General features: G+C 48.2%; 2 protein-coding genes across 2 annotated transcripts; both read right to left on the reverse strand.

The window, feature by feature from the left end:
* Nucleotides 1-1,191: 1,191 nt before the first annotated feature.
* Nucleotides 1,192-7,708, reverse strand: LOC108579927. Its single transcript, XM_017943559.1, is given in 6 exon segments — nt 1,192-1,511; nt 1,592-1,764; nt 1,853-2,123; nt 6,730-6,780; nt 6,783-7,007; nt 7,225-7,708. Coding segments are annotated over 6 exon segments (1,524 nt in total).
* A 2,736-nt stretch (nt 7,709-10,444) lies between these two features.
* On the reverse strand, nt 10,445-13,274 carry LOC108579934. Its single transcript, XM_017943571.1, has 3 exons — nt 13,012-13,274; nt 12,696-12,871; nt 10,445-10,839 (listed from the first exon to the last, which is right to left on the reverse strand). Exons 1-3 carry the CDS (start codon nt 13,272-13,274, stop codon nt 10,445-10,447), a joined length of 834 nt encoding a protein of 277 aa, XP_017799060.1.
* Nucleotides 13,275-15,110: the final 1,836 nt, after the last annotated feature.

Raw genomic sequence — 15,110 nt, forward strand, 5'->3', positions numbered from 1 at the left:
TTTCCAATTTTCACCTGTTGAAAATATTCCTTCTCATTTTTAACGCTGTTTGCAAAACGGCGTAACAAAGACGTGGGTAACGTACGAAAGGATCGAGAAGAAAGTCGTCCGACCACCGAAACAATACTGTTCATCCAGCACCCACGATCAGCCAGCTATATAGGCGCGAAGGGGGCGTTCACACACGGCGGAACAATCGGTTTCACTCGGTGGATCTTACGAGCAGCGAAAGTAACTTCTTTTCATTTCGTACGAGCCTCCTCGATACACCGGATGCACAGGCCAATTTTCGTCGACCGGCAGTGAATCTCGTTAACATGTCAAAACGTCTCTCCTCCACGCTTCCCGGGCAAACCTGGAGAAATTCGAGACAAAGGGAAGACCGTTTCGACTCACTTCAGCCGTAGTCGATGATACCTGAGGAAAGTAGCCGAGCATATATATCTCCACCTTTTTAACACGATTATGCTCAATTAACGTCTTCACTCGTGTGTTCCTTGCGAGCAGCTCGCGAACTACGGCTGCGCGCCAATTAGCGAAGAAAGGTGATGGGAATGGAAAACACCGGTTGGTTTCGTATAAAATTAAGATTTATTTATAAATAGTTCGATAAGTTACATGGCGACCCTGCTGTCAGGGTTGAATATAAATAATCATTGGATGAAATCTGGTGGCCCTGTGCAGGCACTGACTACGAGTCCAACTTCGACGATTTGGACCTCTGGACAGGAGAGATCTCGTCGAAGCGACGACCCCTGAGGGCGTACCGCACCAGGGTGGTTCGAAGGTGCGCGACTACCACCTTTCACTGTCTCTAATAATCATAAAGTCTGTTATCTTGCTGGCTGTGTCACCGTGGCAATCGTAATCCTGCGTCGAAACTGTCCATAGACGTCACCAAAAAAAAAAAAAGACGGTCAACGGTCTAACAATTGAACTAGTCTTGTCAATCAGTCTGGTCAATAAATCGTCACAGTTCGTCACGTTCGGTCACTTGTCACGTATAGATAGAAACAGTGGTAAGTCCATGTGTGCGTGTGATCGGTAAACGATCCATCAGGTCGATTGCACACGAGTTCTCGAGGTCCTCGGAGGATCGAGTCGCGCAGCCCTCGGGTGATCGTGAAACGATTGAACGATCACTTTGGCGAACGAAGGTAGAGAGTTGAAACGAAGAGGCTACAGCGTGAACTATTCTGACGGCTTGTACGCGTTATACGCTAGATCGGAGCCGGACGATCTCGCCCAGCCGTGATGATCGTGATGCTCTTCGTGGCCGTAGGAGTGCACTGGATGAGCCACCACTTCGTAGCTTTGATGCTTGTTCCCGAGAAGTTTCTGCAGGCCGATGATAGCGCTGACGATGAGGGCGATCTTGCCGATCACGAGAGCCTTCAGCGCTAGGAGAGCCAGAGCACCGAGAGCGATGGGTATCAGAGCTGCAGCCTTCAGTTTCAGGAGCAGGAGGATTGGTAAGAGGGATTTCACGATCTTCTTCTTCTTTCCTCGAGCTGAAATTGGACATATACGTGGTTAGACCAGGAACCAAGTTAAAGAACAGTTATTCTTACTTTACGAGCGATAAATTTACCTTCGTCGAAGGAGCGAGAGACTTCCTCAGGCAGGCTAAGTTCTACGGTGTGGGTAGAAAGGAATTTGGCGGTTCTGTCTACCAGAGCCTCGTCAATGGCAGCTTCCTTCGCATCAGTCTCAGCTGGCAGAGTACTTTCGATGTCATTCAGAGACCTGGCGTTGTCAGCCCGGCTGCAAATTAATCGAATCCATTCAATACTCCCACTCTGTTACGCAAATCCTCGAAGCTTCGTTCACTTTCCGCCAAATCGATCCTTACCTGCTCTTAGCCTCCTCGGTTTGAACGATCTTGAATCCGTCGACGACGTCGATGTCCGCGGACCGCGCCGCTCTGTCCACGAAACGCAGTGCCTTCAGCTTCAGACACACCGAGACGTCCTCGTCGCCGGAACAGGACGCGTAAACGTCCAACGCCTCCTCGAGAATAGACGGCTGATCCTGGGTGGCAGGCGCGGCGAACACAGAGGCGGCTAGCACCGTGGCGATAATCACGTACTTGAACATGTCGGAAGTGTTACTCCGGGTTGGGTCTCACAAGGTAGAATTAAAAAAAAACGAACTGTCGATCCCTCGCGAGTTCGAACTACTGCGGCGATCGTATCGACACTGACCGAAAGAATCACGATTGCTGCCTTTTATCCTCGTCGCGAAAGGGGCCCGCGTACGTTTTTGAAATTTTGATGGCCCCCACCGATCGTGGGTCCCCGCCTGCCGCTGTGTTACAACCCATACGAGCTATTGGTTCTCCTCCAGGCGTTCCTCGTCCCGTGTTTCTCTGTCGTGCCGCGCGTCTCTCCCGTTGACGCGCCTCCACGCGGTCCTTCTTCGCTTCTCTCCTCTCTGGCTTGCTCCACCGCGGCGGTCACCTCGAGAACCAGCCCTGAGACGCTCTCCGCGCTCAGTGGTACTCCACCAGGGAGGGGAAATTCAGCTTGGGAAGATACTCCTGTCCACGCGCCTCTGCCCTTTTTCCAATTCGTCGATACCTTGGTCCCCTCGTAGCGTCAAAGAGTCTGCCACGAAGAGGTTATTGGAACGTCGATTCTCCTCCTCCGGGCACTTCCGGTGAGAGTCAATCGCTAAATTTTTCGGAAGAGGACGGACGATTCTCTTTTCTTCTTTTTTTCTTTTCGCTGGTGATAATTGGTTTGACATCTTCTGCAAATGGCGTTTGCTCCGTGGAATTCGGTTACTTTCTACGTTACGGGGTACCGTATTTGTTTCTGGAGAGAGACGAGCAAGGTGTATTTAGAAATCGAATATTCAGGGTCAATGATATTCACGGGGAATCGCTGTGGTGCTCAGGCTGTAATGGATTCCCGTGGCGTTGTCTAAAAATCGTTCTATAAATATAACGTTGGAACGAGTTACTCTCTCGTTGAACTTATTACCATATAAATGTTCGCTCGGGTATACGTTCGAGGAGAACCGTCCAAATTTAATTATCCTCGAAAATCCTTCTTCCAACGTGATACGGCAATCGTAGGAGAATGAAACTTGTTCGAGAAAATGGTGGAAATTTTTACGAGCGATTGTTCTTTCTAAGGTAGAAGGTGTGAAGAGAAGGATCGAGGAGACGAAGGAGGATCGAGCGGCGATTTCGCTTTCAACAAGCCGTATAATGCCTCGCATTATGTTGAGGATACTTCAATCTCACGCCTCCGCAACTTTCCTCGTCGCGACGCTCTCCATAGGAGGAATCGTTCTTTCCTTCTCTAGCCTGCGCGAAAATTCTGTCAGCAATGCGAACGATCGAACGTTCTTCCAGAATTTTCTTCCGTCGTAACTGTATTCCTGTAATTAAACGAATTCCTGAGTGGATAGTTCTGTTACAGCTTCTTATTCATCCATATCGGAGATGTCAACAGGCGATGCTTTAAGCTCGATATTTGAAATTAATGTATTCGTGTGCTGTGCGACGGTCGCGAGGAACGTTTAACGGTTTTTCATGGAATGTTCGTGGACGAGTTGGGTCCGCGCCAGACCTCCTCAAGGAGAACAACCGGCCGCGCCTCGGCTTGACCCCGAAGAGACGTCTCGCCTAGAAAAATGGACGGAGAGAAGGAAAAAGATGAGAGGGCAGAAACGGACGAGCGGAGCGTCGTTTCCGATCACGCGACTTTCTCCGCGAACGAGCATCCTCGGACGTGTCATGCCGCCTCGAATGCCTCCATTCTGCTCTGTGGTCACTCTCTGCACTTTAACTTTACGAGAAATTCGTTCTTTCGTTTTTCGAAGAATCTTCAAGCAGTGCTTTGTGATTGCATTTCGGCTGCGGTAAGATCGAGACAGTTTTAAGTTTTAAAGCAAACTGATTCGCAAAGGTGAGGAAGAAAGTAGGGTCTTCGAGAAAGCAGTGCAAGAAATTTTAGTGCGATATTTTGTAATGATTTCTGTTCGTTGTGAGCACGCTAGTGGTAGTCAATAGCTGATCGCTATAGATATGGGAGAAAATCAGTGTCTTTGATACTATTTTAATTTTGTGATTAATTACGCTTAAGTACGTCTTTTTAGGTGAAATTAACGTTAACCTGAAAATTAACCAAATTTGCCTACGTATTTCTAGCATGAAATATGAAAACATTGAAATAAATAAATTTCAGACGAACTTCTAATTTCAAGCAGCAAGTAGTAACAAACACAACATTTTATAGTTGTTATTTTAACGATAGATCTCCAGAAAAACCAGCTGCATATTCGCAGTTACTACACTCGGCTCTCAATTTCATAAAAGTTAAAAACAACCGACAACGAACTCGTTAATGTAACCCATGCGTGGAGACTTCAACGCTCTCCGCGCGGAGACTTCAATGCTCGCACGTGGAGACTTCAACGCTCTCCATCGATCCAGAAGCAAACAAATAAGATCGCCTGGAAGCAACTACAAACGAGTTCTACGATCATCTACCTGATGAAACGAAAGTGCGCGCAAACCACTGATCATCGATAGATCCAAAGGAAGAAGAAAAAAAAAGAAGAAAAGCAAATACGTCGAGAACGTGTGGAAAAAACGAGATGGAACGTTACATCTCTCCAACGAAGGACTTTCACTTTATCTCCATCAGCGGAGACTAACGTCCGTCAATTTCGATTGTTTTTTTCTTCTGTCTTTCTTCGACGAACCAGCCAAGAAGCTTCTCGTACGTACGTTCGAATCGACCGACTCTAATCGTCGAACCGTGTCACGAACGCGCGTGTAACACGTGACACAGCGATAGAATTTGTATTAGCCGCGTGTGCGGGGCCACTCTCGTGGACCAAAACGCTAATCCGAATGGCGAAGAGAGGCGGCTGCGAGGCTCGCGCGGCTGGTAATGGAACACTTTCCTCTCGACGACGCCGGCGAGAGTGAACTCGCCTGAGGATCGAGGTCAGGTCAAGGCCCCCACGAAGAGAAGCCTCGAGCTTCGTCGTATTCTCTCTTCCTACCTATTCTCGCTTCTTTCTCACCCTCCGAGAACCCTGCCCACGAATATTCGTGTGGGGAGAGTGTTCGATTCTGGTTGGACTTCGATACTTGCACCTGTTACTTCCTGGAATTTCCTGAAGAAGTTTATGCGGTATTTAATTCGCTCCGATGATTGAGCATACGTTGAATAATATTTCGATTAATTTTTCTCAGAATGGATTTCATTATCTATCGCATTCCTTTGTACGGAAAATTTTTAGCGTATACAGGGTGAGCTATGAGATTCACGGAAGGTCCAAGTAGAAACCGTGTCCCGTTTCGACTAATTGACACGGAGAAATGTCCAGACATACAGTCTGTCTGTTTAACACAAAAAAAAAAGACCGATCCTCGAGTCCAATTGTGGACTATGAATGAGCAGTTCCGCCGAAGAAAAAGTAGTTCGTCGAAAAGAATCAGACACGCGTCTGGCACGGATGAATGAAACGGCGATATGCACATATTCTTTAAAAAAAGGAACACTCGTGCCGTTGGCAGAAAAAAAGAGCGAAACAGAAGCGCAACTTTCCATATATGTACCTCCGCCGCCACATGAATGAACCTCGATCCTCGAACCCTAACAAATCCTCGCACTGTCCCACTTTGTCAAGCTTGCGATGCCTAATCGAATCTTCCGTTCGGACAACACGTGCTCCTGAATCAGCTAGAGAAACGAGGTGAAGAATTCCAGTGGCTCTCGAGGCGAACTTTCGGAAGTACGAAGAAGAAGGGCCATCTTCGTGAACGGGACCACCTGACTCGAGGATGCTGTGTTTGAGGATCGATGAACCTCGGCGGTGGCTCCGCGAGATGGAGAAAGACGGAGAGATCGATCGGGAGAGACTTCGGTAGGGGGAGAGTCGTGGCAAGTGGAGAGGAAGAGACACGCAGCTTTTTCTCTCCAGGATGGTAGAGAGTGTTAGGCGCACGTTGAAAAGGCACGGCGCGGATGCTGACTGGCCTGGTCGGCCTGGTTTACTTCTCGGCCGTGTGTCTGGCTGGTGGAGCGCGCGCGAGCGCACGCGTGCTTCCAGGTCCCGGGCAAGTGCGTAAGGTGCCCGTGCGCGCGTTTCCAGTATGTAGGTAACGTGACTCTGCTCTCTTCGTCTTCTCCCGCGAGGAGGAAGGCGGAAGTGCCCGCGCTCTCATGGCCTGCATCGAGGATACGCGTGAAATATCGACCGATCCGATCCGCGGCTCTCGTTTCATTGAGTGTTACTTTCAACGAACCCCCCTCGGAATTCGTCGACATTCTTCTAACTTCGCTCGCCGCGCCATTTTTACTTCCTGCCGAAGTAGTACTCTGACTCCTTTAAGACGATCTATTGTTATCGTTAAGGTGTAATTAAATGTAGGAACAGGTAAATAAATGAAAGCAGATGACCGGCGTTTGGTACAAACAAGTCATTCTTAATATATTTCTTTATCTATAATGTATATCTATACATGGCTGCCACGCAGCTCCGCGGTGAACAATAAATACTGAGGATGAGAGGATCCAACGAACGATCTACGGTTCGAGGAGGAGAGATGAGAGGAGGATAGAGGAAAGAACGAGATGCAGGGAAGATTGAAGGAGTCGTGTGAGGAAGAGCGAACGTTCGAGGAGGAAAGCGAGGCTGCTGCCCCGTGAAAGCGAAGTCTAACGAGATTGAAACGGCCACTCGTTGCGGTCCCTTTGTTTTCCTAGGTGGAGGATGGCTTGTAGGCGGAATAGGCGAGGTCGTGGCTCGATCTCGCCCGTGGCCTCCAGCTACCTGTACCACTTCGTGGCCTCCGTGTTCTCCGCCGCCTGACACGAGCTTCTTCAGGCCTATGATCGAAGCGAGCACTAAAGCGAGCTTGCTGACGATCAGAGCTTTTCCGGCTAGAAGGGCTAGAGCTCCGAGGGCCAACGGTACGAGAGTTCCTCCGATCAGCAGAGGAATCGCGAGCAGTCCACCCATGTTCTTCTTCTTCTTGCGACCTGACGAGACGAGTTTAATTGAACAAACTGAACGATACAGGCGGTGGAGGATCGAGCCGATGTTAAGTACGGTTGTACGGCGAGTTAAGAGAAAAAAGAGTGGGCCATACGGTCTACTGGACCGGGAAATCGGAACCGGAAACTTTCTTTTTTCGGATCACTGCCCTAACGAACAATTGACTCGGTCAGATCCAATTCTGACTCGAGAGATTCTCACCTTCCTCAACGAGACTTCGCTGAAGCTCCTCGACGTTAGGTAACTTCAGCTTCAACGTGTGACTCTGGAAGAACTTCATCACCTTGTCGAAGATCATGGTGTTCAACGCGTCCTCCTTGTCGTCCAGAGCTCTAGGCAAGCTAGCCTCGATTTCCTGAAGAGATTTCGGTGGTTCCTCCACGTTCGTCGCTCGATCCTCTTGCACGATCGTTACACCGTCTGCTACGTTCAGTTGAGAGCTTCTGGACACCCTGTCTATCGCTGAGAGCAGTCTTACTTTCAGACAGGGACTCAGGTCCTCGTCTGCACATTCTTTGTAGGTCTGGTACATCTGTCGGAGATCGCCGAAGACGTTGCTGTTCCCTGTAGACCTTGCCGTTTGGTCGTTGATGGAGTTCGTTCCTGGACTGGTCTCCGCTGACCTCGCCGAAGCTAGCGCCAGGAGAAGGGCTAGGTACAGGGAACAGTGAGAGAAGTGTCTCATCTTGGACGAATTGCTAACCTGGAAGCAGAGATGAAATTTATGAAAAAATTGTGAGAAACACTTTTTATTTCATTACCGACGCGATGAAATCAAGATACGCTTCAACTGCCCCAATTAAGATTTCTATCACAACTTGAGATACTGCTTTATTCTGGCCAACTATTCTCACCGAAAATTCGTCACAGAGTCGAATAAATTAAAGAGCAGTGACTCGAGAAATAGAAAATCAGACCACGCCACAGCTCTTCCACCTCGTACACCTACCAAAACCGCTATCTACAGCGCGATCCACGTCGAGAAGAGCCGAAGGAATCTGCTTCTCGCCTCTCCGCTGGCTAATCTCGTCGCGAAACGTCCTACGAAAACTCGAGTGAGCACCTCCTACCGCGAGATGCGTGCGTACAGAGAGCACTGTAACTGGACTGTCCGTAACGGAAGCCCTGCCCTAGCTCTATATATCTGGTCAGGTGTACCTCCGTGGCTGGCGATATTCTCCCCACCGTGGTGTCCGCGGCGTGTACACGTACCTACACCACCACTGTGGGAGAATTTTCATTACCAAGGATCACTTGAGACGAACCGTCTGACCAACCACCTGGGAACCACGGTTCTGTTCCTCTCAAGAACGGAATTTCGCCGTCCCTCCTTTCCACCGACATCCCACTCGAGTAGACCAGGATAAAACCGGCGTTTCCGACAGATCGTTTCGCTACTCACCAACTGACCGTCGTCCTCGCCCTTGTCGCTCGACTTCCATTAGCGAGAGGACCGGTCTAACCAGTCTCCGTTTTACAATCCTCGCTCTTCTCTCCCTTCTAGTTACTACACCTTCACCACGTGTCCACCGTCCTACTATGATCCTTTTGTTATCTCCGCCGCGAATCTCTCGATAAGCCTGAAATCGAAAGCGTCGTCGAGAGACACACACGAGGTCGATTAACCCGAAGATGCTGTAACGACGTGTACACAGTCCGTATATATGGTAACGAGTTCATAGCAGCTTAGGCCATATTCCACATGTACATATGACACGAATAAAAATAGAAACTCAACGATGCTAATTCGTGTACAGTTAGCCTATCGGTGTACTATTCATATCACTCGTGCCGGTTCGCCTCCTCTTTTTTCCCTCTTATCCTGCGTTACATACGCGCGCATCCTTGCCATTTTTCGTCCTAGGCGGAGGGGCCGTGAAACTGGGTCACACCAAGTGAAAACGCTGTACACAGTGGATACACAGAACAAGAGCGTAGGCTGTGAGAGTAGAAAGAGGGGAGTCGGATCGTTCTCTTAATGTTCAGGTTCACGAGCGCAGTGAAGCATCGGAAAGCAGCGAGGCAAGACTGAAATTTCGGTGGGGAACAACGGCTGCCCCTTATTTTTCTTCTCCTCTTTACCCTCTCCCACGCTTCGAGCCACTTCTACGAATGAATCAGCCACGAAAAACGTCGATCGAGGACACCATGTTGCTTCGGGATAAACAAAGCTGATGGTAGAAAATAGAACTCGATTTCTCGTGTCGGTGTGGTACACGTGGAAATGATCTCTGCAAGTGTGGCGAAAGCGACAACACGACGATCCTGGAGGGAGCACACCTACGATCACCTCCGGTATCCTTCTTCGACCTCGTGATTTCCTGCACAGAGCTACCGTTCGACGATGTCACGCGCCGCTTCTCTGCCAATGAAACAGTCCTGTCAACCTTGTCTCCCCTACTCCCATTAGCCTTCTTCGCGAATAAACGAGCGTTTGATGCAAACGAGCGTGTGCGTGCGAGATCGTGCGTACGGTATGCAGGTTACCGGTTGGAAGTTCGCCGTGCATCCGGTTTCCCCGCCACGGCTAATCTATCAGCTCGAGTAATGAGGGTGTTTTCGCGAAAAATGCCACGGTTTACGAGCCATTAAACGACGCTAGTCCCGGAGAAGCTGGGTCAGCTGAGGCACGGTCTACTGGATTGCTGCACTTTAACGACACTGTTTCATTTTTTCTTTTTTCTTCCGTGGAACAGCTGGTAATTTAAGCTTGACGAATATTACGAGGTATTTTAGAGAAGCCTTCTGAGGCTGCCTTTTTTTTTTAAGAAAGAAGTCCAAGCAAGTGTATACTTTCTATCTGGTCGGAGGTATCAATGAGTGTGATACTTTCACTCGTTTTCATAAGTATATATATAGGAGATGTGTTATTCTTATGTGATTAAATAGTTAACGAGAACGTTCCTGAGAGGGATGATACTTGTTTTGTTATTTTCATTCGTAGCTCACGTGGTTTTCTTTGGGACAAGACGCAGCGCGCCGTTCGCCATCTCTTTATTACAAAGAAACAAACATTGCAGGCAATAACAAATAGCACACGTATGTATGTATGGTTCGAAGATTGGGTAAAAATTCAAAATAAATACTAGGTCGTGTTAGGCGCTGTGGAATAAATAACAAGGCTCGCGGTTACGCTATACATGGGAACGAGTATCTCGTGGAGGTACTGGTTCGTCAATAAAGAAAGAAGGATGGAGAATTAGGAAGAAAGAATGGAAGGAATAGAAGAGAGAAGTGAAGAGCGTTCAGATGTATCGACGAGGATAGGAACAATAAATATATGTATAAAATAGAGAGCGAGATAGTATGACGAAGGATACGAAGGAATGAGGAAAACGAAAGGGAAGAGAAAAAGGTTAGGGAGGAGAGAAAAAGTGGAAAGTGAAGAATGTCGAAGGACGAAAACTTTCTACGAGACTCTTCATGCTTGCGGTTGAGGTTGATGAGCGCGATAGGCCAACTCGTGAGCATCCTGAGGCAGACTCCTTGCCCATCCGTGGCCGCTGCCTCCGGAGTAACCGCCGCCATAATCGGCGCCACCGCCGCCATAACCGCCACCACCGTGGCCTTCGTCGTGGCTGACGACGTGGCTGCTGCTGTGATGAGGATGGGACACTACTTCGTACGTCACGTGTTTTCCGCTCGAGCTCAGCAGTTTCTTCAGACCGATGATAGCAGAGATCACCAGGGCTATTTTACCGACGAGCAAGGCTTTGCCGGCGATCGCGGCTATAGCACCGAGGGCCAATGGCAAAAGGGCTGCAGCCTTCAGGGCCAGGGCCATCAGCAGAGGTCCAAGAATTTTCTGGGCCTTCTCTGTAAATTTTAGAAGATCGTTAGGTAAGAATGACTGTGGTGGGATAGATGAGTAGTGGAATTTTGTGGGTCAGTTGAGTAGCTATGTGGTTCGTTGAGGTGTTTTAAAGGATTCGAAGAAGAGATTAGGAAGATTATGCAGAAATGACAGTGGAAGGATAGATGAGTAGTGGAATTTTTTGGGTCAGTTGAGTAGCAAATTTTGAAAAATTCGAAGAAGAGATTAGGAAGAGTATGTAAAAATGACAGAGGTAAGATAGATGAATAGTGGAATTTTGTGGGTCAGTTGAGTAGCTATGAGGTTCGTTGAGATATTGTAATAGATTCAAAGAAGAAATTACGAAGACTATGTAAAAGTGACAGAGGTAGGATAGATGAGTAGTGGAATTTTGTGGGTCAGTTCAGTAGCTATGAGGTTCGTTGAGATATTGTAATAGATTCAAAGAAGAAATTAGGAGGACTATGTAAAACTGACAGATGAGTAGTGGGATTTTGTGGGTCAAATGAGTAGCAACGTAGTTCATTGAGTTATCTTGAAAAATTCGTAATAAGGCTGTCGGAATTGTTGGGCATTCTGTGTCAAGGGTTCTGAATAGTAGAATTTTTCGAGATTAGGAAGACTATCAAACCTATTAGATACTCTGTGCTAAAGATTCTGAAGTGTAGAATTTTCGAAAATTAGGAGGGCTATCAGAATTATTAGGATCTCTGTGCTAAAAGTTTTAAATACCAGAATTTTGGAAGATTCCCAGAAGCCATGAGCTCGGGTTCTAAATGGTAAAATTTTTGAAAATTAGGAAGACTGTTAGAATTCATAGGCGCTCTATGTTAAAAGTTTCAAATTGCAGAATTCTGGAAGATTCCGAGGAACCACGAGATCGTGTCCTAAACACTAAAATTTTCAAAAATTAGGAAAACTACCAAAAGTATCTCGTTAACTCCGTGTCGAGGCCTCCGAATCGTAAAATTTTTGAAGATCCTCAGAAGCTCGTGGACAGTTTATCGAGAGGTGACTACCGTTTCATTGGCAATTTTCTAGTCAGAGCGCAGCTCAACGTACCGTGGCGGCAATTTCTCACCGATTACGATCATACAGTGTACGCAATACCTCCATACCAGCACCGGAACACCGTGTATAATGCCCGGAGCGAGCTTCCCACGAGGGAAACAAGGAGGCTGCGAAGTGTTTTCTCGATGGAACGCCGCTGCGACCCGACCTTTCTCATGGAGGACGGAGAGAGATCTCGAAGTGGAATAGGCGAAGGTCAAGGCGACGTACCCCGCGTGTACGATGGAAAGTATGTCAAAAATCTCGCGCGGCAAGAATCTCCAGAGGTCTATCCGTCTTTATTTCTCTCTCTCTCTCTCTCATTCTCGTTGCTCGCGGGTAATCGAGTGTGTGTGTTGCTGTTTCCAAAGGGGAAGCGGAACCAGTTTTCCTCAGTGGGTCAACGTCTCGCGACCAGCTTCCCCGGCGTCGTCATCGTCGCCATTCAATAGAATCGACGACGAGGCATTGCTAGCTGGGATACAGCTGACACCGAACCAACGGAATCCCGGTTAACCGCTCTAGCTTCCAGTTAATTAAAGCTGATTACTAATTAGACGATTAAGCAACCTCTTACTGAAACGGTTCAGTAGCACCTGGGTCCCGGTAATTGGTAACAGTTATAGAAAGATAAGATGTCGTTTTGTGTGTAATTTTTGTGCACGGAGGTGTAACTAAATAGCGGCTAAGAAGAAGTAGCACGTTATAAAGTCAGGAATCGCTGCTGGTGTGGAATGTTTAGTGAGCTGGGAATATGTTAATCGCTGGTTTTCAGTTGGTTTTTCCTTTAGAAAACAACAATACTCACTCTTTTTGCCACGACTTTCTACAGCGTTGTCGGTGAAGTCTTCGAAGCTACGTCCGGCAGATTCGATGGCGCCAAGGATGTCCGTACCCTTCAGATCGACCTTAACTGTATGAGTCCTGAGGAACCTGCCCAGGCGGTCGAACAACAGTGTGTCCAAATCACTAGACTCTATTGATCTGCAAGAACGCGTCGATCGATTAATGTGTCTGTGTACTAAAGAACAGAATTCACAGAGTCAATCCCGACAAACTTATCTACAATTCAAACTCCTCGAAATTTTCGTGAAAGAAAGAAGAATTGTGAAAATAGAACTGACCTAGGTGCACCTTCCTCGGCGTTCGAAGTCTTGACAACAGTGATCCCATCTGTCAACGTGATATCCTCTTTGTCGGCCAACATCTTGTCCACGTAAGAGAATACCTTGTACTTGATACAATTCATCGACTCCTTCTTCAAACAATCGCTGTAGATGGTGGCCATCAGGTCGTTCTCGGTTCCGGGCTTGTCGTTGGCCGGCAGCGCCGCGGCCAGCACCGGAAGTAGCCACAGAACGGTCACAAAGTACTTGTTGTTGCTCATGTTTCCTCTCTGAACGTCGGAATTTACCAGCTCTCGACAAAATATACGAGACAGAGGGAACGAAAGATGGAAACAAGGGAACAATATCACCACCGTGCTTGTCGAGGAAATGTGAATGAGAAGAATGCGACGTTGTTTATATCCTCTGGAGTATATCACGCGGCGTTTCAATCTGTCGTATTTTTCCCGTAGCACGTCGAGAGAAGACAAGACGCCAGGATGAGCGTCGATCGAACCTCGTGTGTTACATCCAAAAGAGGTTGCTTTGCTTTTATACCGAAGTATCGCACGAGGGGAGACCTCGTGGCCACGGGCCACCGAGAGTTCGCGTTCGCTTCTTCTCCTCACTCTCTTTCTCTCTCTCTTGGCTCGCTATGTCCTCCCCCCTATGTCCTCATCGGCTCGATGTCCCCTCTCCGCGAGTTCCGAGTCCTCCGGAGGCCTCTCTACGAGGCCCTCCTTCCCCCTTTTTAGCCGTCATCCCTCTCCTTTCACGAATCGCGTTATTTTGACAGAGAAAAAAAGCACACACGAGCACGCACGGTAGAATGATATCCTGTTGCGAAGTTGGAAGAAGTACCGCAGGAAAAAGCACCAAGTTGGAGTATGAAAAATAGGATAGGGAACATGCACTTGCGTTTTCTTTCCTCTGTCCCCCATCGCGGTTCCTCGTTTCCTTCTTCGTCGCTCGCCTGCAGCAGACCTACTTCGGCCTCCATTAAGGTCCGCAAGCAACGGTTGGTAGGGAGGACGTTTCCCCCCTCGCGTCGTCCAACGGAGATTCAACGAGGGAAATCTACTACGCGACGGTGGAGGTCGTGGGGAACATCGTCTCCCTTGTGATTTCTCGCACGACTTCACGTGTCTCTCTCTCCGAGTGCGCGCGCGCGCGAAGCTTCTGCTATTATTACGCCGTGCACCGTGCATCCAGTCCCTTTTTGCATTCGATAGAGCAGACGATCGTAAATAGCCAGGTGACAGTCGAGCTGACAAGGACATTTCTCCTTTGAACGATGTCCATTGTGATTTTCTCTCGATCCGGGGAAAGGGGTGCATCGGGATATTTGATAACCTATTTGCCAGTAACGCTGCAAGTTTCACCTGTTCGCCAAGGATCGGCGAATTGTACGGACGTGGTTTAGAGAATTTTTTTCGCGATGCCTAGATACCGGTCTTGATTACAGTTATACGAGACTTAATGTCGCTGGAATCTCTTCCCGAGCAAGGTGCTGTTTCGAGATATTCTCAACGGTCGAGATTACATTAGACTTTCGACACGAATTTAAAATTTCTCCGACTAGCATGTGACGAATCGTTTCTAAAACGAAATTAATTATTCTCGTAAAAGTGTTGGCCAGGTTTTATTTATTACCGTGTAGTCGGTAACTAATTCAAATTGGCCGTTCTCCAAGTTCTCCAAAGCAACGAGAAGGAACCTCCTTTCCCCTAAGAGAACACCAGTAACGCTATAGGATGGTTAATTGTCGCAGTATAATACGAAGCAGCGAAAAATTCATCGACCGATGATGGACGCGAGATATTATCTCGGGAACGGGGTCGCTCACCCATTTACAACTGGGTCGAGTGCCGGGCGTTCATTTCGGCTGCTTCTCTTCTCTCTCTCTCTTTTTATCTTCCTCGTTTCACGAACACCTGTCTTCATCTCGCCTCTTCGTCTCTCTCCCTCTCTGTGAAAGACGTTCTCCATTCGTTTCAGCCGGTTTCGGGGATCAAGATCGGCGGCCGGTCCTCGAGAGCGAACGTCGCCCCGAGCGAAATCATCCACCTGACGCCGCAGCGCGCTCCCGTACCTTTACCTGGCGAACGCACGCGTGC

This window comes from Habropoda laboriosa, unplaced genomic scaffold, assembly GCF_001263275.1.
Source record: "Habropoda laboriosa isolate 0110345459 unplaced genomic scaffold, ASM126327v1 scaffold23, whole genome shotgun sequence".
In the NCBI taxonomy this organism is placed as follows: domain Eukaryota; kingdom Metazoa; phylum Arthropoda; class Insecta; order Hymenoptera; family Apidae; genus Habropoda; species Habropoda laboriosa.

Coding starts and splice junctions, on each gene's coding strand:
- LOC108579934 (XM_017943571.1), bottom strand. CDS start 13,274: ATGAGCAACAACAAGTACTTTGTGACCGTTCTGTGGCTACTTCCGGTG. Junction 12,872..13,011: donor GCCGAGGAAGGTGCACCTAG/GTCAGTTCTATT, acceptor GCGTTCTTGCAG/ATCAATAGAGTCTAGTGATT. Junction 10,840..12,695: donor AGAAAGTCGTGGCAAAAAGA/GTGAGTATTGTT, acceptor TAAAATTTACAG/AGAAGGCCCAGAAAATTCTT.